The following is a 27,872-nucleotide window of genomic DNA, read 5'->3' on the forward strand; positions in this document are numbered from 1 at the left end:
TGTACAAACCTTAAATGTACCACTTTATGAGTTTTGTTAAATGTTTATTTACATAAAAAAAAGCCTGTCAAAATACAAAATATTATCATCACCCCAAAAAGTTCTCCTAGACCTATTTTTCATCAATCCCTCCCCACAGAGGCAACTTTTTTTTTTTCAACTACAGAATCTAGAACCCCATATAAGTGGAATTTCATCTTTTCTAGAACCTTATACAAATGGGACTAATACGTATATTCTTGTGTAAGACTTTTTTTGTGTGTGTAAGACTTTTTAAAGATTCACCTGTGTTCTTGTCTATAAATAATTTGTTCCTTTTTATTCCTGAATGGTATTTGTTACTGATACTATTTTATTTTTTTTTTTAAATATTTAATTTATTTGACAGAGAGAGATCACAAGTAGGCAGAGAGGCAGAGAGAGAGAGAGGAGGAAGCAGGCTCTCCGTGGAACAGAGAGCCTGATGTGGGGCTCCAACCCAGGACCCTGGGATCATGACCTGAGCCAAAGGTGGAGGTTTTAACCCACTGAGCCACCCAGGCACCCTGATACTATTTTAAACAGCAAAGTCCTAAATACTACAGTATGGATTCTGATTTTATTTCATACCTTCATATTGACGTCAGCCCCATTGCCCACTAGAAGCTCTAAACACAACGCTCCATGTGTTGATGCAGCAGCAAAGTGCAAAGGGGTAAATCCTTTCTCATTCTTTTGATTTACATTAGCACCACAGTCTATAAGTTCATTTACTACAACATCTTGTCCATTATAGCAGGCTACATGAAGAGGTGTATTTCCATAGGCATTTGGTTCATTCATCTATTGGAAGAAAAAAAAATCTCAGTGTTAAAGTAGTCTTATTACTACAAGAATGAGAGCTCTTTTAGAGATGTTATGGTTGTAAGCATGTTAATGGAGTCAGAAATGGGTAAATACACAGGTAAGACTTTGAATTCTAAAGTTCTTTTAAAATAATGAACATTAACAATAGCATTTTGGTGTCAAATAGACTTTTCACATTCAGGGAATATAATTTACACTTGCAATGTCTACTTCAGACAAAACTGAATGATTGCAAGAGTGAAATTTTAGGAAAATGAAAACAACATTTATTTTTTCAAAGATTGTATTTAATTATTTGATAGACAAAGATCACAAGTAGGCAGAGAGGCAGGCGGGGTGTGGGGGGGGAAGCAGGCTCCCAGCCGAGCAGGGAGCCTGATGCAGAACTCGATCCCAGGACCCCGAGATCATGACCTGAGCCAAAGGTAGAGGCTTCAACCACTGAGCCACCCAGGTACCCTGAAAACAACATATTTTTAAAGGTCTTTAAAGTAAGGTACAGTCATAAGAATTAACTCTAAGAATCATGATAAATGAACACAAACTAAAAATTCTGAGAGACATTGAATAACATGCTTATTTTCAGCCTTTACATTTGCAGTGACAAAAGATTGAAGTTGGTAACGAAGTAAAGGTCAGGATTTAAAAAACTGAGTGGTACCTTTTTCTATCTATTTCATTTTTCCAACAAAGTTGAGCTCTAGATATTTTCCAGCCTTAACATGTTAACATTTTACCAGAATGAATGTGCTCTCCATACTGAGAAATAATTCTTGAGCCAAGTTTCTTTTTTGGTTCTGTTTCTAATAAATAAAATGGGTGAATACTTTAAAGCTTACATAATAAATGTGACCTTTGCCCAAAGAGATGTCTAGCCCTCACCCTTGTCTTCTGGGCGGTAATCTACGGTATATCTAATAGGAGTGTCCTCGTTTAGGGTGGGAGCTGGCTACACTGGATCTCAGAGTAGGACTGGCCATAGTCAATGTTCTGAGGATAGGATATGCCAATGCCACCTAAACCAACCATGTGATTTAGGATGCAGGATTTGGAGCCCTCAGTTATCAATGGACTTGGAAACTGAAATCAACCATGGGGGCAAGTGGTCAATCAATCATACCTATAGGGCGCCTGGGTGGTTCAGTTAGTTAAGCATCTTTCCTTGGCTCAGACCATGATCCCAGGGTCCTGGGACTGAGACCCATAACAGGCTCTCTGCTCAGTGGGGAGTCTGCTTCTCCTTTTCCCTCTGCCCCTGCTCATGTGCTCTCTCTCTCATTCACTTTCTCAAATAAATAAAATTAAAAAAAAAAATTTTTTTTAAATAAAAATGTAAAGGAACCCCAATAAAAACTCTGAAAACAAAGCTCAGATGAGCTTTCCAGTTTGGCAATACTATGTGTATACTTTCACACGCTGATGCTAGGGGAGTAAGGAGTCCTAACACCATGGGGAAAGAATGAATGCTTTCTGTTTAGAATACTTCTGGACACTGCCCTATGTGTCTCTTCCTTTGGCTGATCTTAATTCACATCTTTTTTTGTATAATAAACTATGAATATAATAGTTGTCAGTGAGGTTTTTTGTTTTTTTTTTTTTTGTTTTCTTTTAAGTAGGCTCCATGCCCTGCATGGGGACAATATGGGGCTTGAACTCACAACCCTGAGATCAAGACCTGAGCCAAAATAAAGAGCTGGAGACTTAACTGAATGAACCACCCAGTGCTCCTTCAGTGAATTTTTTTTAATCCTTCTAGTGACTTAATGCCCCAATCCTGTAATTCATCAGAAGTAAGAGGAGCCTTATTTGGAAGTGCTCTCTTACTCTGAAGTTGGCCTCAACTTATCACAACTGTATATAACACTTTCTCTTCTGAAATCCCTGATAACAGAAATTGAAGAAAGTGAAAAAATAACACTTAACTTTAGTCAAAGTACCTACATTTCATCACTAAAAAGTAGGAGACACGGAACAGACTCTCCCTCAGAGTCTTCAGAACTTTGAAAGATTAAATTTGTTGTTTTAAGTCACTCACTTTATAGTAATTTGTTATGGAAGCCCTGGGAAACTAATAAATCATGCAATCAGAGGCCACATGTCAGTAAACAGCTCTAAGTCTCATCATTTATTCCAAAGAACTCTCTGTCACTAGAGTTTACAAATGTTTATTTTACTGTCAATAACACAAATTTAAAAAACTGCATCAGAATGGACATGAAACAGCAGTCAGAAATAAGATGCTCATTTATCTAGATCAAGGGTACTGTAAGACATTATGCTACTCTGATGAAATAGAGCTAGAAGAGCTGCTGAAAAATAAAACTTCTATCTATTTGCAATCTACAAGACCCTACCTAACAGTATGTTTAGATTTCTGCAACATCTCACAATCCTGACATTTTCAGTTCCTACTTGTTTGCTTTAGGCAAAGAGCTTCATATTATCCTTAAAGCTTCAGCTCTACAATTCTGCCTTGTGTTCTTTATCAAACTAGACTAGTACATTTTTTGGTTTGTTTTTGCAGTTGATCTAAAGTCTTCCCTCTAGCAGAGCCTAACCCTCTCTCCTAATTTGTTCTTTTTAATCTGTTCTGAAGAACCAGACAAGTCTGTCAGAACGTACCTAAAATAAGAGTAAATATACAAAGAGGGGCATAAAAGTCAAGTGCTTAAAGGATGGCCTGTGAAAGTGACAGGTATTGTTAGCTATCGTTGCAGGAATCAAATATAAAGCAGCAATTCTCCTAACTAAAAATATTTATTTTTAGGTATTGTTAGCTATTGTTGCAGGAATCAAATATAAAGCAGCAATTCTCCTAACTAAAAATATTTATACAGTAAGGAACACTTACAGTTTATGGGCAAGAAGCCTCTGGTTTTCCTGCCTAGCTCTTGCCAATATCCTGTAATGTGAACTGCTACAGTCAATTAAAGGGATTATTAGACTGAGCAAATAAGACTAACAGTAAACTAGCCACTTAGAAAAAATAATCCAAGTGTATCTGATCAGCTAGTATGGAGCTATTAATCCTGGATAGTGATGAAGAAGAAAAACCTGTATCATTCATTCACCTTTGAAATATCCTTTACCTCTTAATATACTTTGACTAATTACATGATCAGATATTAACATACTATATATTATGTAAAGGACGACAAATATCTAATTAAAAGACAAAAATATTATTCTATAAAATTATCTTAAAATTTGAAATAACTTCTGCCAGCAATGAAATCATAAACACATAAATTGCCTCCTTCATTTATACTGCTCAATCTATACACCTACATCAACTCCAAGATCCAGAAGGTACTTGACTACGCTGATCATTCCACTAGAGGCTGCTGCATGAAGAGGTGTATAAGACTTCTTATCCTTGCATGTCACTTCAGCTCCATGTGCCACAAGTAATTTCACTACTTCAATGTGACCTGAAAATGTGTTTATGAGAGGGGAAAAAAAAAAAGATGAGTATAGGAAAATATAAAATATAATCCTGGATATCTTTTTTAAAAAAAAGTAAAAATGCAAATTAACTAAATAATGTATAAGTCACCAATAAATCAAGGGTAAATTTTTTTTTAAAAGATTTTATTTATTTGACAGAGAGAGATACACAGAGAGAGAGAGCACAAGTGCATAGAGTGGTAGGCAGAGGGAGAGGGAAAAGCAGGCTCCCAGCCAAGCAGAGAGCCTGATGTGGGGCTTGATTCCAGAACTCTGGGATCATGACCTGAGCCAAAGGCAGACACTAAAACCCACTGATGCACCCAGGTGCCCCAGAACTCAGGTAATTTTAATAAATGTTGACAGAGGTAACTAATTGAAAACATCATATTTGCTTATTTTATCCAGTGACAACCTTTTCTCTAGATAACCCTCTTTTTGTCTAGATCTTACTGTTTTCAAGATTGTTTAATACATTCTCAAGTTCTGAAATTTGCATTTTATGTCAGTGTAACACATTAGTTTACTTTTCTCTGCCTTAGTGGAATCTTCTACTTGAAAACCTGGGAGTGACTGTGTCTTGTTTCTTAAAAACGTTCAGCTTTTAGAACATGTGGTTAAAAACTTCTCTTCCCCTATTATTTCTACCAGATGTCCTTAACGAACTTCAGTTTGCTACTCACCTTTATATCAATCAGGACAGGGTTATATATGTTGTGGTTAACAATCAATTACTAGCATTTTATTTCTCATCAACACTATGATAGTTTGGCAAGAGGGGTCTGCTAAGTCATTCAAAGACACAGACTCATACAGCTGACATCATCTTGAATGTGGCCACTGTGCCAAATAGAGAACAGACTTTCTGTATACAAATACAGAACAGACTGTAGAATCTCAAATCAGCAATTAAATGCTTAAATTACTGCTCTGGCCGAGAGGTGATGTTGCTTTTAATTCACTAGTCAGAACTAGTCCCAGGCCCCAATATACCATACAAGGAGGCCAGGAAGGGAGACAGGTATCCAGAAGGTGGGAGAACCACTATGCTCCTTTTATTAATCTCCCCGGTCTTTATCAGATTAGATTATACACTGCTTTCTTCCTCTATGAGTGATAATGCTTCCTACCTCCGTGCCTTTGTTAATGAGATTCCTTTACTGCATGGAATGTTTTGCTTGGATGCCTCTTTGCAAGCACTGTACTGATTCATCCCTGAAGGCCCACATGAGTACTCATTTTCCCTGATCAACTCTGTCATTTCTCTTTCCTAGAAGTCTTAAAAGCCAAAAGCACCATATACTTGTAAATACTATCTAATAAATATGTAATACCTTCTGATAGTTCCTTAACTTGAGTCATTACTTAATTGCCCCAAATTACTTTTATGCACTGCTTTAAGAGCATGAGTTAACATGAGGTGGTAATCAAGGTAAACAGTATTTATTCAGCACCTTCTATGTCAAAATCATCACCTTAAAGTGACTGGAGGTAGAACTTGGCTGAATACTGCTAGAAGTACTGAAAGTGAGAGGAAAGATGAATGTGTAAAAAGGATCTTACAGAGGTTCATGGTCAGAGCAAACAAAGGGTAGGGAGGAGAAAATGATCAATTCTTTGGGGAAAGAGATGTCACTCTGACCTAATAACAGATAATTCAGTAATAGCATAAGGATAAAGTATACAGCCTAACAGAAAAGGGGAACTTCAACCAGGGGACAGAGGGCCAGGGCAAATAACGAAGTCTGTGAGAAATACAGTATAAGACTACATGTAATTTTAATGTCTCTTGCACTAATATTGACCAATTCCCTGAACATAACACCTAGAGAGAACAATGACTTGGACTTCTGGTCTATGAGACCAGTCAATTGCTCCCTACTTTTACTTGTTTAGTTCTCTTTAATCCTGAATGCTTTGGATAGCTGAACAATTTTAGAAGCTATGTGTCAATACTCCTCTTTTTCCATGCTGAAAGAGGTAGGGAAAGAATTATAAATCCCTCAATGTTTATGCTCAAAAATTAAATAAGACCCAAGAAACAGGGAACATCTTTTTAAATCTACTACTAGCCTGAAAAGCAACACCTAGTGCATCAAGGAAAACAAAACCATCTGAGGAGGGCTCCTGATATATACACACCCAGCTATTCTGAGAGCTCAATTAGAGGCAACCCACAAAATCTTCTGGGCTTCAATTTCATGAAAATAGCTGTTTAGTTAAGTCTTAATTCTTTGGAGGTAAAAGGCCTGATGCATTCTGCTTTGAGTTTAAACCCCTTAATATAAGGTATGCAGTTTTAAATGATGCAGATAGCTGCTCCTAAACTGTCCAGAAGGATAAGGTACACTAGAATATTCAGAAAAGTCCCCAAAGACTTAAAATATGAAAAATGTACAGGCTGTGAGGAGGGGACTTTAGGATGCTATAGGAGACTTGTTTCTGGATGTTTACCTCCAAGTAACAGAAGAAAGTTGCCCATGATGTAACCAGAGGCACGAATCTTTGGTGTGAGAGAAACATCAGATGCCCAAAATGTTCAGCTTTTGGCTTTCAAAAGAGGGACATCTGATAAGGATGTTAACTTCCAGGAACTTTCATTTTTGATACTCCTTTACACTCATGCTAAAGGACAGACTTGCAATTCAATATGGATTCTGCTCTTTTTGTTTTTCTACTATAGGCAAAAAATTTTCCTGGACCTTGGGTTATCTACATAATTGGTTTGAGTGCATTTATTTTCTTCCACTATAATATTTTACAATTTTATATAGTTTTAAAAATTAACAGTCTTCCATCAAATTTTCCTTTAATCTTTTATTTTTAATGTGAGAGACAGGAAAAGACAAAACCAAGACCAGGAAGTACTGAGGTTAAGTTATGCCTATAAGAAGGGTAGCTGGCTAAATGTGTTTGTAATTAGGCAGTATGAGTGGTAAATCAAGGAATAACTCCAGTATTACACAGGTCAGTCCATATGCAGTTTTTCTTAAGCCACAGGAGCCAGAAGAGCAGAAGCAGAATTACACCTTTGTCAGGGAAGAGAAAAAAACTCTGAGACTCCATGGCTGCAAAAAGGAGGAGCTGTTTTTTCAGTTTTATTTTGGAAAACTTGAAAAATTATGTCTATATTCATATCTTTCAGAGGTACAACGCTGGCCCTGTAGGACTTGCAAGGTTCATGGCAGGTTATACTTCCTCCATGCTTAGAGATATACTTCTATATGCATGGTCTTGGCGCCCACGAGTCAGTATTTCTACTCTGCTCTTTTTCTGCACTTAAAAATACATTGAGGTAAGCTCAAGATCTGCCTGCTCTCTGGCTGTCCAAGTTACCTCCAGAACCAGCTAATGTTTTTGGTAGTGCCCTGGACACAATGTTGCATGGTTTGGGGTGGTCTACCGCAAGACTGTTTTCCCATGAGCTTTGCTAGTTTTAGAGTGCAATTTTGCAAATCCTAAGATTTTTCAAGAACATATATATCATGTTACTACAGAAAAACCTATATACTCTAAGCCTTAGTTCCCTTCTATGAAATTACTGTTGTAGAAATCAAACACAATGATGCCTATTCAACACAGTGGTAGCCCAAAATAATAGGATTCCTAAAGCATCTTCCTAACTTCTACCTTAATATTCCCATAAAAACAAGGATGGATGTAAGAATGGGCTTTCAGTAAACACCAACTTAGAAAAATTATGTTTCCCAGACCTGTGTCTAGTGTCTCTCCCTTTAAAGGTAAAAAGAATTACTATTATTTTTAAAAATTTCATTTATTTATTTGACAGAGATCACAAGTAGTCAGAGAGGCAGGCAGAGAGGGGGAAGCTGGCTCTCTGCTGAGCAGAGAGTCCGATGTGGGGCTTGATCCCAAGACCCTGAGATCATGACCTGAGCCGAAGACAGAGGCTTAACCCACTGAGCCACCCAGGCGCCCCAACAGAATTATTTTTAATCAGCTTTTAGGAGAAGAGGACCCAATACATTCTTGTTCTGGCAAACCCCTCCCACTACCAGGCTGGTTCCACTTGGGCAGCAAATTTAGATATGGTGTAACTTCCCACTATCCTAAAAAACAGATGTCATACCAAATGCAGGAACTAAAACGTACAAATTTTCCTGAGTACATAATGTCAGAAAATGAAATTCAAAATGTACATACCCATATATGCTGCCCAATGAATAGCCCGTCTATCTTTCTTGTCAAAAGCATTAATATTGGCACCTCTAGACAAGAGTAGTTTGACCATCTGTAATAAAAATAAATTTTCATTAAATTCAGAAGTAGAATTATTCATGAATGTCCCTCATGATGACTACTCATCTCAATCTCTCTGAATTTCTGCATTTGTAGAAAGGAAGAAGCTAGACTAAATATTAAAGATTCTTTAACGTAATTTAATAAATAGTAAAACAAAATATGAAAAAAAGGATTTGCAATGGGTGTTATTGAGCAGGTATCAGTATCTTTTAAAGATGCTACTTTGTGTCCTGATATTTTATGAACAATGAAGTACAAATCTGGAAGGTCTAAAGGCAGAATAGTTAACAACAGGTTTATTTCTTTTAAAAGCCCAAGGTGTTTTTAAAATATAAAGTGTATTCTTATCCCAGAAATGTCTTGAATTCAAACACAAATGCACTATATATAATATGATTAGACCTGAGGGTCACTCCACACAGTCTGCTTACCTCATAATGTTTCAAGAACAGTATTTCTATTCCATCTAACCATATTTACAATGGATTCCCCCATGGAAAAGGGCACTCCATGTTTCAAAAAAGGGACACAACTGTGACCTAAATTGCAGTGAAGGCAAGGATTCTTTATGTTGCAAAAAACAGAGAAACAGTGAAAACAACACTAGTTCTCAACCATGGAATCTTGGCAATGTCACTTTACCTCTTTGAGTCTCTGTGTCTACAACAAAAACAAAGGACTGGACAAGCTGTCCTCCAAGGTTCTTGTAATTCTGGTGTTTTCTTCTTTCCTAAGCCTTCTATGGACACATAAACCCCACTCTTTGCCACTACAACACCTAACATTAGGCAATGTTTGTTGTGTAAGATAACTAAATACTAATTTTCTTAATTTTTTTCTTTTGACGGTCTGTTATCAAAAAATTTCTGACTAAATGTTGATAATAAACTACAAGAACATCTTTTCCAAACTCTTTTTCCTTTGCTACTATCCTTCTGGGAACCCTATGAAACTGCTCTTCCTTTATTATTTTTTCCACAACAGGACATACTTTTCACATTGTGTATTCTTGACAGTGTTCTCCGTTGTCTTTTCAGGTTGACCAGGAAATTCAAAAGCATGGGTTCTATCTGAGAAGTAAACTTCTCAATTTGAGAAATTTATATCATGAACAGAAGTCTGAGGATTTACTGAAGGCAAAATTAGATAAAAACAAACAAGAAAGTTGTTTTTTTTTTTTTTGCTATTCCCATGGACTGAATCACTAAAAAGGGTAAGTTCATTAACTATTGGGGTGGGGAGTGGCAGGATGAAAGGAGAGAGAATGACTGTCTAATCAAACACCACCTACCTCACCATGTCCACTAAAAGCTGCATGATGTAATGCAGTCCTCCCCGCTCTATCAGACACGTTTACATTACTCAGAAGAGGTACCAAAGCTTCAGCACACTTTACAGCTTTATTAGCAGCAGCTATGTGTAAAGGGGTTTGCCAATTTTTGTCTCGAGCATTAACATCTGCAGAATGCTTCAAAAGTACCTGCACTGCTTCCTGAAACATAAGAAGATAAAAGTTACAAAAGACAAATGATTTAATAGTTTTATTTTATTTTTAAGATTTTATTTATTTGTGAGAGAGAGAGAGAGAAAGAATACAAGCAAGGAGGGTGGCAGGCAGAGGGAGAAGCAGGCTCCCTGGCTGAGCCAAGGAGCCCAATGGGGGACTCAATTCCACGACCCTGGGATCATGACCTAAGCTGAAGGCAGACACTTAACTGACTTGAGCCACCCAGGTGCGCCGAGTTAACAATTTTAGAAACTGTATATATATTAAGTAACTAATATTTCCAGAGGAAATAAAAAGTCTGGTAGAACCTGCTATAAAAAGTAGGAATTTACCCAAGAAAACAAAATATTTTGGACTAAAGGCTGTACTACTCAGAGCTGTTAAAAGATGCACTGAGATAAAACATTCCCCTTTTCTGTCCTCCTATAAAAGGCATAACAAGATCAAAATGTGCAAAAACAGATACTGATAAATATTCTTTAAAAATATTCATTATAGGGGTGCCTGGGTAGGTCAGTTGGTTAAATGTCCCAACTCTTGATTTTGGCTCAGGTCATGATCTCAGGGTTGGGAGATAGAGTCCCATGTCAGGCTCTGTGCTCAGCAGGAAGTCTGCATGAGGATTTTCTCTCTCCCCCCACTTTTGCCCATGCTCTCAAAAAAAAAAAAAAAAGGAAAAAGAAAAAATGTTCATTACTTCTCTTGTTTTTCTAGATAATAAGATACAATTAATTTATACTTTCAACAGTTTTAAGGAATTGTTTGTTTTGCAATAAAATATATAAAAATTTAAAGCATACTATCTCCCAAATTAGTATACATTATATTTTACAAATGGAAAAATCACTAGTATCTAGTTTATTAGAGACAGAGGGAGAGAGAAAGATAGAGAAATAGATGCTGTGATAAAGTTATTGTTAAGAAGTCTATTTAGGGCGCCTGGGTGGCTCAGTTGGTTAAGCAACCGCCTTCGGCTCAGGTCATGGTCCCGGAGTCCCTGGATCGAGTCCTGCATCGGGCTCCCAGCTCCATGGGGAGTCCGCTTCTCCCTCTGACCTTCTCGCCTCTCATGCTCTCTCTCAAATAAATACATAAAAATCTTTTTTAAAAAAAAAGAAGAAGTCTATTTAAAAGCTTAGTATCCAAAGGGATTTATCTCCCAGAAGCACAAGGAAAACTTCACAATACATCTATAAATTGGGACTCATGGCTAGATACTAAGGAATCCAGTATGCTATCTACATTAAGCACTACAGTCAGAACTAAACTTAGCAATAATTTCTCCTTGCAGTGATAATCCTATCTTTGGCAGATGAATGACAAAGTACACATGAACTGAAAAAGACCAGAATCAGAGCTAAGCCCACTAATACTGACTTTTGGTTTTCTTTCTTGTCCTTTTTTCTTTTTTCCCCCAAGATTTTTTTAATTTATGGATGCCTGGGTGGCTCAGTGTGTTAAGCCTCTGCCTTTGGCTCAGGTCATGATCTCAGGGTCCTGGAATCGAGCCCCACATTGGGCTCTCTGCTCAGCAGGGAGTCTTCCCCCGCTCCCAACCTGCCTCTCTGCCTACTAGCGATCTCTCTCTCTCTGTCAAATAAATAAATAAAATATTTTTTAAAAGTTTTTGTTTATTTATTTGACAGACAGAGATCACAATTAGGCAGAGAGGCAGGCAGAGAGAGGGAGGGAAGCAGGCTCCCTGCTGAGCAGAGAGCCCGATGCGGCGCTTGATCCCAGAACCCTGGGATCATGACTTGAGCCGAAGGCAGGGGCTTTAACCCACTGAGCTGCCCAGGCGCCCCAATAAATAAAATATTTTTTAAAAAAGATTTTTTATTTATTTGAGAGAGAGAGAGAGACAGAACATGTGCAAGCTAGCAGGAGAAGGGGTAAAGGGAGAGGGAGAGAGAATCCCCAAGCCAACTTGGGGCTCCATCCCAGGACCCTGAGATCATAACCTAAGCTGAAACCAAGAGATGGGCTCTTACCCAACTGAGCCACCCAGGCCCCCCGCTGACCACTGATTTTTTTTCTTAAAAAAACAAAATAAACAAAATTAAAAAGTGTTCCCAAGCATTAAGCAACTATCAATATGTCAAGTAGGAAGGAAGACAACTAAAAATACTATTATCTGTGATTCACAAATAGTTTTTTGCACCTTTCAAATAAAAAGTAATCAGAACTATTTGAAATATGGGAAAGAGTGTAAGTATTTAACAAGACTGATAAAAGATTAGAGAGATCCCTAGTAGTCTATCAATCTCCTAAGGAAATCAGCCAGCAAAGAAAGATATATATGGAGACACACTCTAGGCCCCCAAATTCTACTCTAGCTATCTGCTCCAGAGAAATTTTTTTTTTTAAAGATTTTATTTATTTATTTGACAGGCGGAGATTACAAGCAGGTGGAGGGGGTGGGGGCAGGGAAGCAGGCTTCATGCTGAGCAGAGAGCCCGATGTGGGGCTTGATCCCATGACTCTGGGATCATGACCTGAGCCGAAGGCAGAAGCTTTAACCCACTGAGCCACCCACCCAGGCGCCCCTGGCCCAGAGAAATTTAAAAAGACCCACCCACTCAAGAATAGCCACAGCAGGTTTATTCATAAGAACCAAAAAGCAGATATGCAAACTGTTGTGTATCATATAATGAAATACTCCTCAGCAACAAATGTATACAATATGAAGGAGTCTCAAAAATATTAAGTAGAACAAAAAATTCACAGCACAAGAATACATAGTGTATGATTACATTTTTATAAAGTTCTAGAATAAGTCAAATTATCCTATGGTAGAAGATATCAGAACAGTGGTTGCCTCTGGGGACAAGGAAGACTGACTGGAAATGGACATGAGGTAACTTGCTGGACTGAAGGAAATTTTCCATATTTTATTGGGAAAAAACTTACAAGAGTGGGTACATGGATGGATACCTGTGTCAAAACTCAACACTATATACAGCATCTCTGCATTTACTTTAAGTTATACTGCAATTAAAAAAAAGGAATATGGAAAAAATGATACAGAAAGGAAATGGTACAAACACACCATCAGGATTCTCCATCTCAAGAAGGGCATCCTGTGACTTAGAGGATTAAAACTAACACTATACTGGAAAATGTTAGTTAGTGTGCTAATGGATATACCAGAAAATAATTAAAAACAAAACGAACAATTTGTAATTGGATAAATTAGGCAAACAGCATACTACAGATGCCAGGCTTGCCTTATTCATTCCCACTCTGGAATTCACAGTACATACATTAAATCCTCTGAAAAGTCTGGAGAATACTTATGTTCCATTAGCAAGAAATAGAAAAATCAAAACTATTCTTCTGTTTCACTGAAAAGCAGAAATAAATACAGTAGGTAAAGGAAGGTAAGATGTTACCTAAGAAAGGCTATAAACACAATTACTAAGATCCTAGAATCAACAGAGAGCAAAGTTTGAACCATGGGTTCACTGCTATAGACCAATGGCGGCGTTCTCCTGCCACTCATATGCTGAAGCCCTAAACTCCCAGTGTAACTGTATTTGGATATAGGGTCTTTAGGAACTAATTAAACATAAATGAGATGGAATGGGGGCAACCTAATCTGATAAGACTGGCCGCTTTTTAAGAGGAGGAAGAGAAAGATACCCCCAAACACACAGTAAGAAGTAGCAGTTTGCAAGCCCAGAAGACAGCCCTCATCAGAAATGGACTCTGTTGGATCTTGATCTAGGACTTCTAGCCTCCAGGCTATGAGAAAATCAGTTTCTGTTGTTTAAGCCAGCCAGTCTGTAATATTTTGTTATGGCAACCAAAACTATTATCACTCAGAATAGTATGTCAGATCACAGTAACAGTGATCTTTGAAAATTCAGAAAAATCATATCTACAGATGGGATGGGAGACATTAAACCAAATCAAACAGGCAAATTTCTTTATCTCTCTCTTTTTAGAGAGAGCATGCAAGAGTCGGGGGAGGGGGAGGTGGAGAGGATCTTATGCTGCTCCATGCCCAATGTGGAGCCCAATCCACAGCTCAATCTCACAACCCTGAGGATCATGACCTGAGCCAAAATCAAGAGCGGACACCAACAGACTGAGCCTTCTAAAAGGGCAAATTTCTGGAAATTACAAATCAATGAGCCTGATGTCATAACCTAATTTCTAGATCACATTATTACATTATAAGCTTTTAGAAAATGATATAGGGATAATAAAGGGTACACTTGGTTTTACGAATGGCAAATACCATAGTAACCTCAATCCCAATTTTTCCATTATCAGACACTGTGTATGTGTAAGAAATGCTGCACATGTGCCTTGACTTTGGAAAAACATCTAAGAAAAGATCCTAGGATACTTCTAATAAGATTATGAAATACGGGGTGATGACCTAGGTTTAAATAATTTTACCTGAAGAGTATTTATTCATCACTTGGGTCAATCTAGAAGAGTCTACGGAGCACTAGCCATCTGTGGCTGCTTTTAGGAATTCTTCCCATTGATTTGAAGTCATGCACAGGAAAAAGGGCTAACACATTTGCAAATAAACTTTAATAGCTGGATGGGCTGTTAATATCTCATGTGATAATATAAACTCAGTTTCTTGATAGAACTAAGATGTAATTTCTTGAGCTAAGTTAAAAAAAGTGTATGTGTGTGTATCTTCCAGAGGATCTAGCAGTGTAATGGGCTTCTTAAAAAACAAGCAAACAAAACCCAAACACAGACACATACACAAAATCCTAATACTCAGAAATCAATTTATTCAGAAGAATACTCTGCATTTACAGAGAGCAGAACTGTACAGTCCACTAGAAGAGTGGAAGCCACAAACCACTGGTGGAGATGAAACAAATCAGCTAGCCAATAAGAAGTGTGTGGAAGCCATGTCACTGAGGGAGAGTGAGGAGCTCAGGATATAACACCAGAAGCAGCCATTCTCAACCTAGGTACCATGAGGGAATTAGCCCTAAGGCATCCTCTGTGTGATGAATTAATTTCTCCACTATGCTCTATAATGGTGTTAGCTTCCAGAGGCCTTGGAGGATTGAGAAAACAGTCACTGATAACCCTGTCGTAGGGTTTACTTCTCTCGTGGTATCTCAAAAACATAAACCAAAGCTGTCTAAAATTTGTCTTTTCCATACCCCTCTGTGGCTATACTTATTATTAAACGAAACTAATCAAATTATTGATCTATTATAATTTAATTAATTAATCAATTATCAATTAATAAATTTATTAATAATCACCAATATTATTAGTATGTATTATATAATTATAAAATATATAAATACATAATGTAATACATATAAAATATTAATAATTGATATAACTATTAATAATTATAAAATTATTAAAGTAAATCAACTCTCTTGGGTGCCTGGGTGGCTCAGTGGGTTAAGCCTCTGCCTCTGGCTCAGGTCATGATCTCTGGGTCAGGGGATCAAGCCCCGCATCGGGCTCTCTGATCAGCAGGGAGCTTGCTTCCCCTACCCTCTCTGCCTACCTCTGCCTACTTTGTGATCTCTGTCAAACAAATAAATAAAATCTAAAAAAAAAAAAGTATAACTCTCTTTTGCACCCAGGATGTAACTGAAGAAATTAAAAGAAGCTGGGTGAAACTGATAATCTTGACTAGGTTTCCTGCAAAAGAGCAATATACTGCAAAGCCCAGTAAGTTTTAGGCTGAAAGCAGACTTAAGAAACTTCTTAGGATCACTGCTTTCCAGCCTATAGCCTGCCTTCAAGCTCAGGCTAAGCACACAGTTTTAAAAAATCAGCTATCAACTCTTTGGGAAGAACCTGTCATCTTCCTCTAATATTATTTTCTTTAAGAATTTTTGGCCTGTTTTACAATCTCTACAAATATACCAAAGTGTTCCTTCTTATGACTTAAGTTGGCAAAACACCAATTTTAGAAATCATATTTCCAAGAGTCATACTAAAAAATGGATAGGTCTAACTTATTAATAGGTTCCAAAGATAGTATGTTTATCTTCCTTAACTGCCCTTGTTTACAGAAACTCTTTACAAGAGGGGTGACCACAAACTTAATTAACATTCCCATGGAATTTCATTGTTCAAAGTATTTTGGTTAATGTCTTAGCTTTCATGATAATCCCCAGTTCTGCCCAAGATCCCACAGCTAGTACAGCTAGTTTCTCCAGATGCAAGTTCCACATTTCAACAGCTCCCAGATCCACAGTAAGATGTGTGCTACAGCATACCACTTACTACTATTCCCTCTCTCCTCCTTCCAACTAGGAGGCTACATCTAACACTGCCTCTGTCACATCGCAGGGTTTGAAATCCTTCCAAGCCACTGTGCCCCTACTTCTCTTCACTTGTTCTGGGCTCAACACATAGTTCCCAATGAGGAATACAAAGAAGAATGAAGAGATACGAGTTCTCTGGGAACAATGCTTTTTAAAAATGCACCTAATATAAAATGCATCTAATAATTTTAGAAAGAGAGTAAGATGACAGAAAAAAGAGGGTCCAGGTTTTCATCCCTTCTCTGCTACTGAAAAGTTGAGTGGTTTCTGGCAAACCATTAGCTACAATCCCCTCAAAACACCTATCCTATATGGATATCAAGAGGACTAGAAGATATGAAAAACATAAAAATGAACGTTCTCCAAAATGTCAGTTATCTTGAAGAACAAATCATACACAGTGTTATAAATAAGAAGAAACTGTTCTTCCCCATAAGATACCTAACATTTTTAGGTTGTATATTTAGAACTGGTAAAATGTGAGACCATGTCATGTTTTTGACGCTAATTTTGGTGTTTAAACAGTATTTCTTTCCTTTTTTAAAGACTTATTTATTTATTTATTTATTTTGACAGAGAGAGAGATCACAAGTAGGCAGAGAGGCAGGCAGAGAGAGGAGAAGCAGGCTCCCCACAGAGCAGAGAGCCTGATGCAGGGCTCGATTCCAGGACCATGACCCGAGCTGAAGGCAGAGGCTTTAAGCCACTGAGCCATGCAGGTGCCCCCAGTGTTAAAACAATATTTCAATGAACTGTTATATACTGCTGAGATTACTTCTTGATCATGGTGAGGAGAACCCTTGTAGCATGTTCAGGAGAGAAAAGACTGAGGAGGATTTTATAGGTATAGAAAGTAATCTCTCTTGTAGGACATATATGACAAGGGTTTTCTACTCTCTGCAGTTCAGACTCTCCAAGAGAACTTGTCACAAAAGAGATGGGAGAACAGTTAACTTGGTCTGTACAAATTCTAAAGTAAAATAACCAGTCTAGGTATTTTTAGTTGCTTTTTCCTTTTTTTGAAAACAAAGAACTTGAATATGGGCTCAAAGGCAAGCCTACTTAATGCTTTTATATACAATATATTTACTAAGAGAAATTTCATACCTCACTACAAGATGCAACTGCTCTGTGTAAAGGTGTCAACCATTTGCTGTCTTTGGCATTAACTCTAGCTCCTGCAACAAGAAGAAAAAAATAAATTGAAATATTTTGCATAAATATTTTAAATAAATCTCCTGAAATATTAGTTATATATTATAGTCCAAATTGGATAAGTAACAATTGAAAAAGTGGTACTTTATTTTTTATACTTTCTGCAAATAAATTACGAAGTTATAAAAACAAAACTAGCCAAAAAAGTATTCTTTTTATTAAAAATAAAAGAAACATCACTTTATATATAAACTAGAAAAGCACCTTTATACAGAGCATATTAAAGTAAAATAAGTCCCCATTTTAGAATGTGTCTTAAAAACTCAAAATAAGAATATTCCTATGTAAAAGGCAGACCATTACAAAGTCTTCATTACATTTCTTTACTAATGAATGTATCATGTTATAAAGCAATATAATATCAAAATTTCTCCAATGAGGATTAAAAATGCATTCGTACTATAAAGTTATTTTGTAAAATGGATACAGTAGCTATAGACTTAGGAAAAAAACTGAGAAAGAAATGAACAAACCCACACGTCTTTCTGGGTTATACCTAAAGCTTTAAAGAATTTTAAAAAAATCAACTACATACAGTTATTTAAAAATCATTGAGTCAATAGACAAAAATTATCCTTTACAGAATATAAATGCACTTCGTAAGACAAAAAAATGTATTATGTAATTGGGGTGGGGAGGTGGAATCTATTGCTTATACAAAATCCACTGATTTGGTACCTATACCCCAAACAGAAGGAGCAAGCAAACTATAGGACAGGTATATATCGAACTAGACAGAAATAGCCCTGGCTCTTAAAAGTATAGAGAAACTGGTGACAGGTCCTACACTGTAAGCAACCTTAGATTTATATCCAGGATCACAGCTAGCAAGTAAGAAAGGGCTTTAGAAATCTAGACCAACCTCCTCATTTTCTAGATAACAAAACACAGGTACAGAGAATAGTTTAACATCAAAGTCCAGTACAGTAGAATCAAGGCTAGAATTCAGATGTCCTAATGTTTGCATTCCATGTTTTGAGAGTGAGGTTCCAGGGAATAATCAAATGCAGTGACTCTGAGTCATAGCTCTAATTACTACCTATGGGTTCCTAACTAGTTGTGTGATCCCTCTGAACAAAAGTTTCTTCATCTATAGAGCAGATCCTCTAATGCCTTGTAACTAAAGTTTGACATAATAAACACAAATTCATTAGATGCATTAGATACAGATGTTAAAAATAGATTTAAAAGTCCTGAAAATAAGAGAAAAAAAGAAATGAAATACAAGTGTATAAAATCATTCACAAATGAAACAGTTGAAATTCTGAGAGTAACTGAACTCCTGAGTAGAGACAAGTGAGGACACTGGAAGAATTAAGAACCAATATGATAGCTTTCGCGACTGCTCAACTAGGCTTTAGAAGAAAGGGACTCAGCAGAATAAAGAAACAGCTAGAGCGAATGGTATATTTATGTAATAAATGTGAACAACTATCTGCTATGCTTTTAAGGAGACCAAGATGGTTAAAACATAGACTGTGAGACCACAACGAAGTCAGCATTTGTTCTGGGTAAAAGGCAGAATGTAGATATTGCAAACATTTAAAATGCACATAGGTTAAAAGGTTGGAGTCTGCAGAGATGGTAAAGGGGTAATATAGAAGCTAGGCTCTGGCTCTTTCATTCTCCCATTTATCTGGTTGGAACTTCAAAGATTCTCCATAATCCTTGTACCTCTTTCTACAATTTTCTGTTATGTGCATAGTAAAAGGGCAAATCCTGGCATTAAGGCCTGAAAGGTAGTGACTCGCTCAGAAAAGATAGGTACTCTGGAAAGACAAGGGTAGAAAAGAACGAGGCTTGATAATGGGTCTTCAGCAAATGGGAAGGATCATTAAGTCTGATTCTAGGCATTAATTAACAAGGAAATTGAATGTGGCTATCACAAAAAATGGGAAGAATCTCCATGTACTCATAAAGAGCTGAGAAATAAAAAGTGAACAAAACAGTGAGAACTGGATGAGTAATGTTCTTTAATTTTATGTAGAAAATAGAATACGTAAGTATAAATATCTATACTCATATTTACTTTATATACATAAGGAAAGTGTGAAGGAACACTAAGACATTAATAACAGTGGCTGCCTATGCATTTGTATAGGTAGTGAGGTACAATGAGAACTGGGTGATAGGGGACTGAGGTAGAAAGGCAACTTTACTGTATACCACATAACTTTATATAAATTTCAAAATTTTAGAATAAAACTGAAATACTATTTATTAAAAAAAAAAAAGAAAGAAGAGAAAAATGTATTTGAGAAGGAATAAAAGAGAGGCCATAAAAAAATTCCAAGAATTTGGCTTCAAGTGCAAAGAAAAAAATTAGGAAGTAACTAGGTAGAGGGTAAAGATAGTTCTTTCTTTTGAACATGGGTTATAAGATACACAGTTAAAGAAAGAAAATCTAATTTTGATGCCCACTTAGCAGCCTAAAGTAAAAGACACTGCTGGTTTCATTCTTCCATTTTAAGTTATGATAATTAATTAATTAGTCTTCACTTTTAATAACAACTTTAGTAACAAATTCAAAGTTAATTTATCAAAAAACCTAAGTGACTACAACAAAGAATCTACTAATGGTTTACTGAGGATACAAAATACTACTAGTTGGTACTAATATAACAGATGATGTGACCAAAAAATGTGACTTGTCCTTTTTAAATTCTAAAAACACTTATCCCCAGGAAGATCAGCACCATAGCATTCTAGACCTCTGATCATAATCTTTCCAGAAGGCACTCATCTTGTTAAGTCATGTGTTTCTTTTAATAGCACTAATCAAATGTTTTAATTCCTTGTAGATTAAAGGTCAAGTGTACAAGAAATGGCTAACTATTTCTAAGGACACCAAAAGAACAAATATCTCCCCTGCACACATCCACTAATTAGTATACACTTTACATATTAACAAACAAATATGGCATAGCAATATACATTACAAAGTGGCAACTATCTGTAAAATGAAAAATGGAGTAAGAAAAACAAACATGATAGCTCACTTCAGATGTCCAGGTTCCTAGAGCTCATCTCATGTGAATTCTGAAGGTAACCAGGCTTTTGTTCTACACAGACAGCTCCAAAATTAACCAAATATTCATAAACACAAGCTACAAAGTCATTCCAGTAATGAAAAATACTTCCAGAGTAAAGTTTCTCAGTCTAAAAGCTGAAAACCAGCCACAAAGGCTAACAATGAAGATGGAGAAAGGGGAAAAAAAAAATCATACTGACTCAAAACATAAAAGTCTTTGATAATCAAATGTAACAGCTCTGGTGGAAACATCACATACTCTGAACATGGCAGAGTATAATGTTTGTAGTTTATAAGGATAATCTTGAGTCACCAAGGAAAGATTAATTACTTTACTATTTCCTAGTCATTAAAAATGAAGAGCATATAAAATAGCAGCCCCATCCCAAATGTTGAAGTTAGATTACTGGGAGACCCTCAGATAAGAGGAAGCACTGTTAAGAAACTGAAGACAGTAAAGATAGCAATTTAAAGATGATAACTGATAACTACTGCAAACCAACATTTCCAGAAAACCTCCCAAGTGCTAGGAGCACATCTCATTAAATCCAAGGTAGTTATGCCCAATTGTGTTATCAAATACTTTCTTTACCAGTCTTCCATTCCCCCCCGCCCCACAAAATTCACATATAAGGGAAATCCATGAGCTCTCCCTTAAGATGATAAATAAGCAGCCAGGACGTATGCCACATCAAGTATCTGAATTTAGAATCATCTTCCAGAGTAGAGATGTGATTAGATTTCTGTAATGTTAAAAGCAAAAAGAAAAAAAAAGCAAGCAAAAAACTGTAGGGTAGGGGCGCCTGGGTGGCTCAGTGGGTTAAAGCCTCTGCCTTCCGCTCGGGTCATGATCACAGGGTCCTGGGATCGAGCCCCACATCAGGCTCTCTGCTCAGCAGGCAGCCTGCTACCTTCTCTCTCTCTGCCTGCCTCTCTGCTTGCTTGTGATCTCTGTCAAATAAATAAATAAAATCTTTAAAAAACAAAAACAAAAACTGTAGGGTAACCCAAACAGGTTGTATCCATTTGATACCACCATTAGATTATATAGAAAAATTCAGATAACCAATTTCCTCTCACCCAGTCTTTTCACTTAATAATTCATACATATAAAAATGTACTGACAGTTTTTGAAAGAAAAAAATTAAGATTTTCCAGAATTGGGTCAATGTCTAGTTCATCTGAAGATAAACAAGAAAATAATTTTGAAAATAAAAAATCTGGGGCATCCAGGTGGCACAGTCAGTTAAGCATCTGACTCCTGGTTTCAGCTCAGGTAGTGATCTCAGGGTTGTGAGATCAAGCCCCACGTCCAGCTCCATGCTCAAGGCAGAGTCTGCTTACAACTCTTTCCCCTGTGTTCTCTCCTTCTCTCAAATAAATAAATAAATAAATAAATAATCTGATTTACTTACATCAGTCTATTTTGAGCTCTAGACAACAATGCAGCTGAAGAGAAGTCTGGACTTGTGAGGACATACTCAGGCATTAGAGGAAGGAGCCCAGAGGCAGGACCTATGATCTAATAATGGCTCTGTAACAACATGTCGTGTGACCTGGGGCTGTTCCCCAGAGCCTAGACCTTCATGTTGTTAATCATAATCTCTGCCTCCTATGCCTTCTGTGTATATTGGTAGTGACGGCGGAGGATGGACCCCAGGTTGAAACAACATAGGGAACTCCTGTTTCTGCAAAGTGGGTTCCACAAGTCAGGAATTGAAATCAGGAGCATCTCATTTAGCTCTAGGTCTCAACTCATCTGTTTTTTTCTTAATCTAAACAATGAATAAGATCTGCCAATTCTTCGAGTTTTGAAACTAAGTTATCAGTAAAATAAGGTTGTGCTAAGTGATCTCTATGATCCATTTCCTATTATAACGTTCTATCCTATTTTGAAATAGGGACCCAGAATAAATTATTTCATACTTATTAAATACCCTGCCCTTCCTTAACATTAAGTAGATAAGGTAGCAACTTTTATAATCTATACCAAGGTGTCTTCAATCACAGTCCGCAGACTGCCAGCCACCTATTTTGTAAATAAAGTTTTAGTGTAATACGGCACACCTATTCACTGAAAGTGTTAACTATATAGCTTTTACATTACAGAAGGAGAATTAAGTAGTTGCCAGATGTTTGTCTGGCCCTTTACATAAAATGTCTTTTGACCTCTGATCTAGGCTAAGTACTTGATACTAGATACTATTAAAGCTATTTCTACTTCCACAGGTGTTTATAATAATTATTAGTCCCACTAATAATTTTCTAAAACTTCTCCTTGCAAAGAATAGTTCTCTACTTTTTTAATATTAAGATTTTATTTATTTATATGACAGAGAGATCACAAGTAGGCAGAGCAGCAGGCAGAGAGAGAGGAGAAACAGGCTTCCTGCTGAGCAGAGAGCCCCATGCAGGGCTCGATCCCAGAACCCTGAGATCATGATCTGAGGCGAAGACAGAGGCTTAACCCACTGAACTACCCAGGTGCCCCTAGTTCTCTACTTCTAAACCTTGGAGGAGACAGTCTATGTCCAGTGAGCTGGGCTAGGAGCCAAATACTTTGAATACTCTTCTCAAACTGGAAATAATGCTTTCCTTTGGCTGTCTACCAAAAGTAATGGCAAAGGGCGCCTGGGTGGCTCAGTCGTTGGGCGTCTGCCTTCGGCTCAGGTCATAACCCCAGGGTCCTGGGATAGAGCGCCACATCAGGCTCCCTGCTCTGTGGGAAGCCTGCTTCTCTTTCTTCCACTCCCCCTGCTTGCGTTCCCTCTCTCTCTCTATCTCTTTGTCAAATAAACAAATAATATCTTAAAAAAAAAAAAAGGCAAAAGCTTCAGATTTTGTTTTCAGGTCGGAGTGGAATAAGCAAAAAGCAACTACATTTCCACTTTTCCACCTGCAATGCCGGGGGGTAACAGCTGCTGCACTGTATCATTTAAGATAGTGTTATGGACCCCAGATATAGTGGGTTGAAGAGTGTCCCCCACCATCCTTCCCCAATCCTAACTCTAAAAACTCAGAATGCTATCTTACTTGGAAATTGGTTCTTTACAGAGGTAATTAAGTTAAAAGGAGGTAATTAAGGTGGACCTTAATCCAATATGACTGATATCCTTGTAAGCATAAGAAATTTGGACACAGACAAGTACAGATAAAACACAAAAAGAATGCAGTCTCTATAAGGCAAGGAGAGAGGCCTAGAACAGATCCTTCCCTAACAGCCCTCAGGAGCTGATGCGGCAACACCTTGATCTCACACTTCCAACCTCCAAATTGTGAAAAAATAAATTTCTGTTGTTATAGTCACTCAAGTTGTGATACTTTGTTATGGCTGCCCTAGCAAACCAATATACCAGCACTGCAGGCTTTCAAGGGTCACATACTTAAGGTTTAATTCCTACTACATAACATTCATATTTCCTTATTAACAGTCTATTATTTTCTATAATAAACTGATCAGATGAATTTTTGACTAATGCCTTAAACTACAAAGCCATTTAACCACTTAACCACATGTTGCAACAGTCTGAGATACTGCTAAAACCTATGATTTTTAAATACAAACATTAAATGAATAGCTCCCATGAAAGTATCTATACTTATGTAGCCAGAAAATTCAGTCTTTAAAACAGAAGTTCTTCAATAAAAGTAATTGTCTACCCAAATCTTGATAAGGAAGAACCACTGAGGAATCTTTACTGTTTTTGACCCAACTGAAGATGAGGGAAAGGGCCAAACACCAGCAGATCATTACTAAGACTGTGATCTAAAGAGCTGCCGCATGACTCCAACAACATATAGTACACAAAGAACTTAAAAAACAAAACAAAACAAAAAAAAAACACCTCTTGTAGACTGAGAGAAAGCCCATTTAGTTTGAGAGCTACTGGAACAGACAAACTTAACTGATGCTCACTTTTTAGCCCCTCCCTACTCTATTCATTAGCAAATAACTATTCTGGAAGGATTCGGCATAACAGAAAAAATATATGGGAGCAGAGTAAACTGAGTAAAATACAATTAATAGGTGTATCTGAGAGAAATTACCCCAGGAAAGGAGAGGATGAACTTGCAAACTACTCTTTATACACAAATTCAGAGAGAGTTAAGTGCTGAAGAGAGCTCTCAAAGGGTTCCAAGACAGAGGCAGGACAGACAAGGCAAAGAGATGAGAGCTAGCAGAGATAGGAAAGAAAAAAAGAAAAAGAAAACAATTACAGATAAAAGCCCAGAAGTAACAAAAACAAAATAAACACAATTTAGAACACAGCTAAGAATTTGAACCACAGCCAGCGTGAATCTTTAAAAACCCAAGTCAGACCATGTCACTCCACTCAAAACTCACCTTTGGTCTTCCACATCATTTTAAGGGCCAAAACAAGTCTTTGTCAAAGCCTACAAGGCCACACATGATTTGCAACCTTGCTACCTCCTCTACTTCATCTCCTACTGTTCTTTTCACTTGCCTCCAAACATACTACCATCTCATGGTGTTTGTTATTCTCTCAGTTTGCAAGGCTTGCTTCAGTTATCTGCTCAAATGTCATGTATCACTGAACCCTTTCCTGATAATCTAACATAAAACCGCAACTGACCCCCACCCAACATTTATTCCTTTAATGTTCCCACAGCAATTATCACAAGATAAGCTATGTATATTAACTTGTTACTATCTCCCCCACCAAAACATAAACTCCACTAAGGCAGGAACCTGCATCTGTTTTATTCGTTGTTTTACCTGAAGCACCTAGAATAGTGCCTGATACAGACAGAAAAACATGGAAATAAAATATTCAAAGGCTTAACAGAAAATATACATGAAATAAAAATCTAAATTTCAGAACTAAAAATGCACACTCACATTATGCCCCAGCAAGAATAATCAATAGATTTAGCCTAAGTTAGTAGTGAATTTTAAGGATAAAGAATTGAATCCTACAGGCATCCAGGCAGAAAAGAAGTGACCATGGTGGTAGAAGGTGGTATAGGGGACGGAAATGGTGAGGAGAGAAAAGCCTGATCCAAGACTTCCACTCAATGCTAGAAGAATTCCTCACATCTATAAAGTTGTGAGGAAAGAACATGAATCAAGAATTTTAAGAGTAATCAATCTACCCTTCATTTAAATAAAAAAGGCAAGTCTCAAATACATAAGACTATGACATCCATGAGCTCTTACTAAACATTAAAAGAAAAAAAACCTAACCCTCCAAAAACTTGAGGATGATGATGTCTATTCAACCAAGAGATAAATAAAAATAAAAAACTTGGAGCTAGAGAAGCTATGAATTAGGATTAGGGTATGTGTGAAAACAGTGAGAATTCTGATTACAAAATATAATGTGAAGTCATAATTTTTAAGAATGAAAACACAGACTGGAACAAATTAGGGAACACAGTTTCCTAATTTCTCATCAACAATAAAAATCTGAAATGTGAACATGGAAGAACATGGCTCTATAGGCTGGTATCAACCTTTTTATCTTCTTCGTTTTTCATTTTAGAGAAATACTGTAGCAACAAATAACCTTGCCACTGATACCAAAATAGTTTTTATAATACAAAACTAGAATATTTATTGCGTTTTTTTTTTTGAAGCATATCATGACTTTGGTATAATGCAAGAGCTCAATGGAGATTATTTCATATTGCTTAATTTTCTTAAGATGATAGCAGTTAAGGTTAACCTAATTACTATTGTAAAATGTCACTAATAATTAATATAAAAGGCAGGAGCAATCTATCCTGAACTTTCTACACCACCAATTTTTGCTGATAGCACAAACAAATTAGCCTAATTTTGTTGCCTACTTTCCTCTCCATGTATTTCATTCTCTTCTCGATCTAGAGACTCGATCAGATCAAAAACCTAGATGAAATTCTAATTTCCAACCAAACTTATTTAAAAATTCATTCAATATGATTATAAGGTTGGTGGTGGAGGCAGAATTTGCAATAAGTCTCAAACCTGGGCCTCAACAACCACAGCATTTACACCAAATTTAAGGACAGCCCTTGAAGCACCACTACCCAAACTTAAAGTCTACTTTTGTAAACTTCAAGTACACTACAAGAAGACTACTGTTCTGAGTAATATTTATTCTTTTTCTTACAGTTTGAGATATAATTGACATAACACTATTAGTTTAAAAGGCACATGATTCGATGCGTATATATTATGAAAAGTTATGTTTAGTTAATATCCAACACCTCAGAGTTAAAATTTTTTTGTGTGAGAAGAACTTTGATGATCTACTCTCCTAGTAACTTTCAAATACACAATATTGTTTACTATAGCTACCATGCTGCACATTACATCCCCAGAATTTCCTTATCTTATAAACTAGAAGTCTGTACCTTTTGATTGCCTTTACGCATTTCCCCCACTCCTGGTAACCACTAACCTCTTTTGTTTTTAGGAGTTCAGTTTTTTTTTAGATTCCACCATAAATGTGAGATCATGGATTACTTATCTTTTCCTAACTTATTTCACTCAGCATAGTGTTCTCGAGGTCCAGACTGACAAGATATTGTTTTTATGGCTGAATAATATTCCATTATACGTATATATGTGTATGGATGTGCACGCATACACACACACACACACACGTATATATATATATATATATATATACATATATATATAAATAAAATAAAACTTCTTTTTCCATTCATTGACAGACACTTAGGTTGTTTCCATGCCTTGGCTACTGTGAATAATGCTACCACTAATATGGGAGTGCAGATATCTCTTTGAGGAAGTGATTTCATCTCCTTTGGATACAAAGTCAGAATTAGAGTTGCTGGATTCCACGGTAGTTCTGTTTTTAATTTTCTGAGGAACTTTATCCATTGGTAGCTATACCAATTTACATTCTTTCCAACAGTATACAAGGGTTCCCTTTTCTTCACATACTCTCTAGTACTTTTTATCCTTGTATTTTTCATAAAAACCATTCTACCAAGGGTGAGATGGTATTTCATTGTGGTTTTGCTTTGCATTTCCCTGATGAATGGTGATCCTGAGCATCTTTGTATACCTGTTGGCCATATGTATGTCTCCTTTGAAAAAATGTCTCTTCAGTTCCTTTGCCCAAATTTTAATTAGATTGTTTGTTATTGATTTGTATGAGTTTTCTATATTTTGGATATCAATCTCTTATCAGCTATATGATTTGCATATATTTTCTCCCATTCTGTAGGTTGCTCTTTCATTTTGTTGGTTTCCTTTGCTGTACTGAAGAAGCCTTTTAGTTCAATGTAGTCCTGCTTATTATTTCTGCTTCTG

The 27,872-nt window shown here is 36.8% G+C and overlaps 1 protein-coding gene across 9 annotated transcripts in view; it reads right to left on the reverse strand.

The window, feature by feature from the left end:
- ANKRD28 (ankyrin repeat domain 28) overlaps positions 1-27,872 on the reverse strand; it is a 211,461-nt gene that overhangs the window by 52,609 nt on the left and 130,980 nt on the right. For 5 of the 9 annotated variants that reach the window (XM_013046349.2, XM_004773553.3, XM_013046350.2 and 2 more), the window contains 4 exons: positions 9,848-10,048; positions 8,458-8,545; positions 4,135-4,277; positions 610-822 (listed from right to left, as the gene is read on the reverse strand). In XM_013046349.2, coding sequence (XP_012901803.1) covers positions 610-822; positions 4,135-4,277; positions 8,458-8,545; positions 9,848-10,048 — 645 coding nt within the window. Of the gene's footprint in view, positions 1-609; positions 823-4,134; positions 4,278-8,457; positions 8,546-9,847; positions 10,049-17,445; positions 17,517-27,872 lie in introns of all 9 variants that reach the window. The other 4 variants (XM_004773550.3, XM_004773552.3, XM_004773549.3 and 1 more) reach the window with 1 other exon arrangement.

The sequence above is a fragment of the Mustela putorius genome, unplaced genomic scaffold, assembly GCF_011764305.1.
Source record: "Mustela putorius furo isolate JIRA1106 unplaced genomic scaffold, ASM1176430v1.1 tig00003834_pilon_pilon_pilon, whole genome shotgun sequence".
Taxonomy (NCBI): Eukaryota; Metazoa; Chordata; class Mammalia; order Carnivora; family Mustelidae; genus Mustela; species Mustela putorius.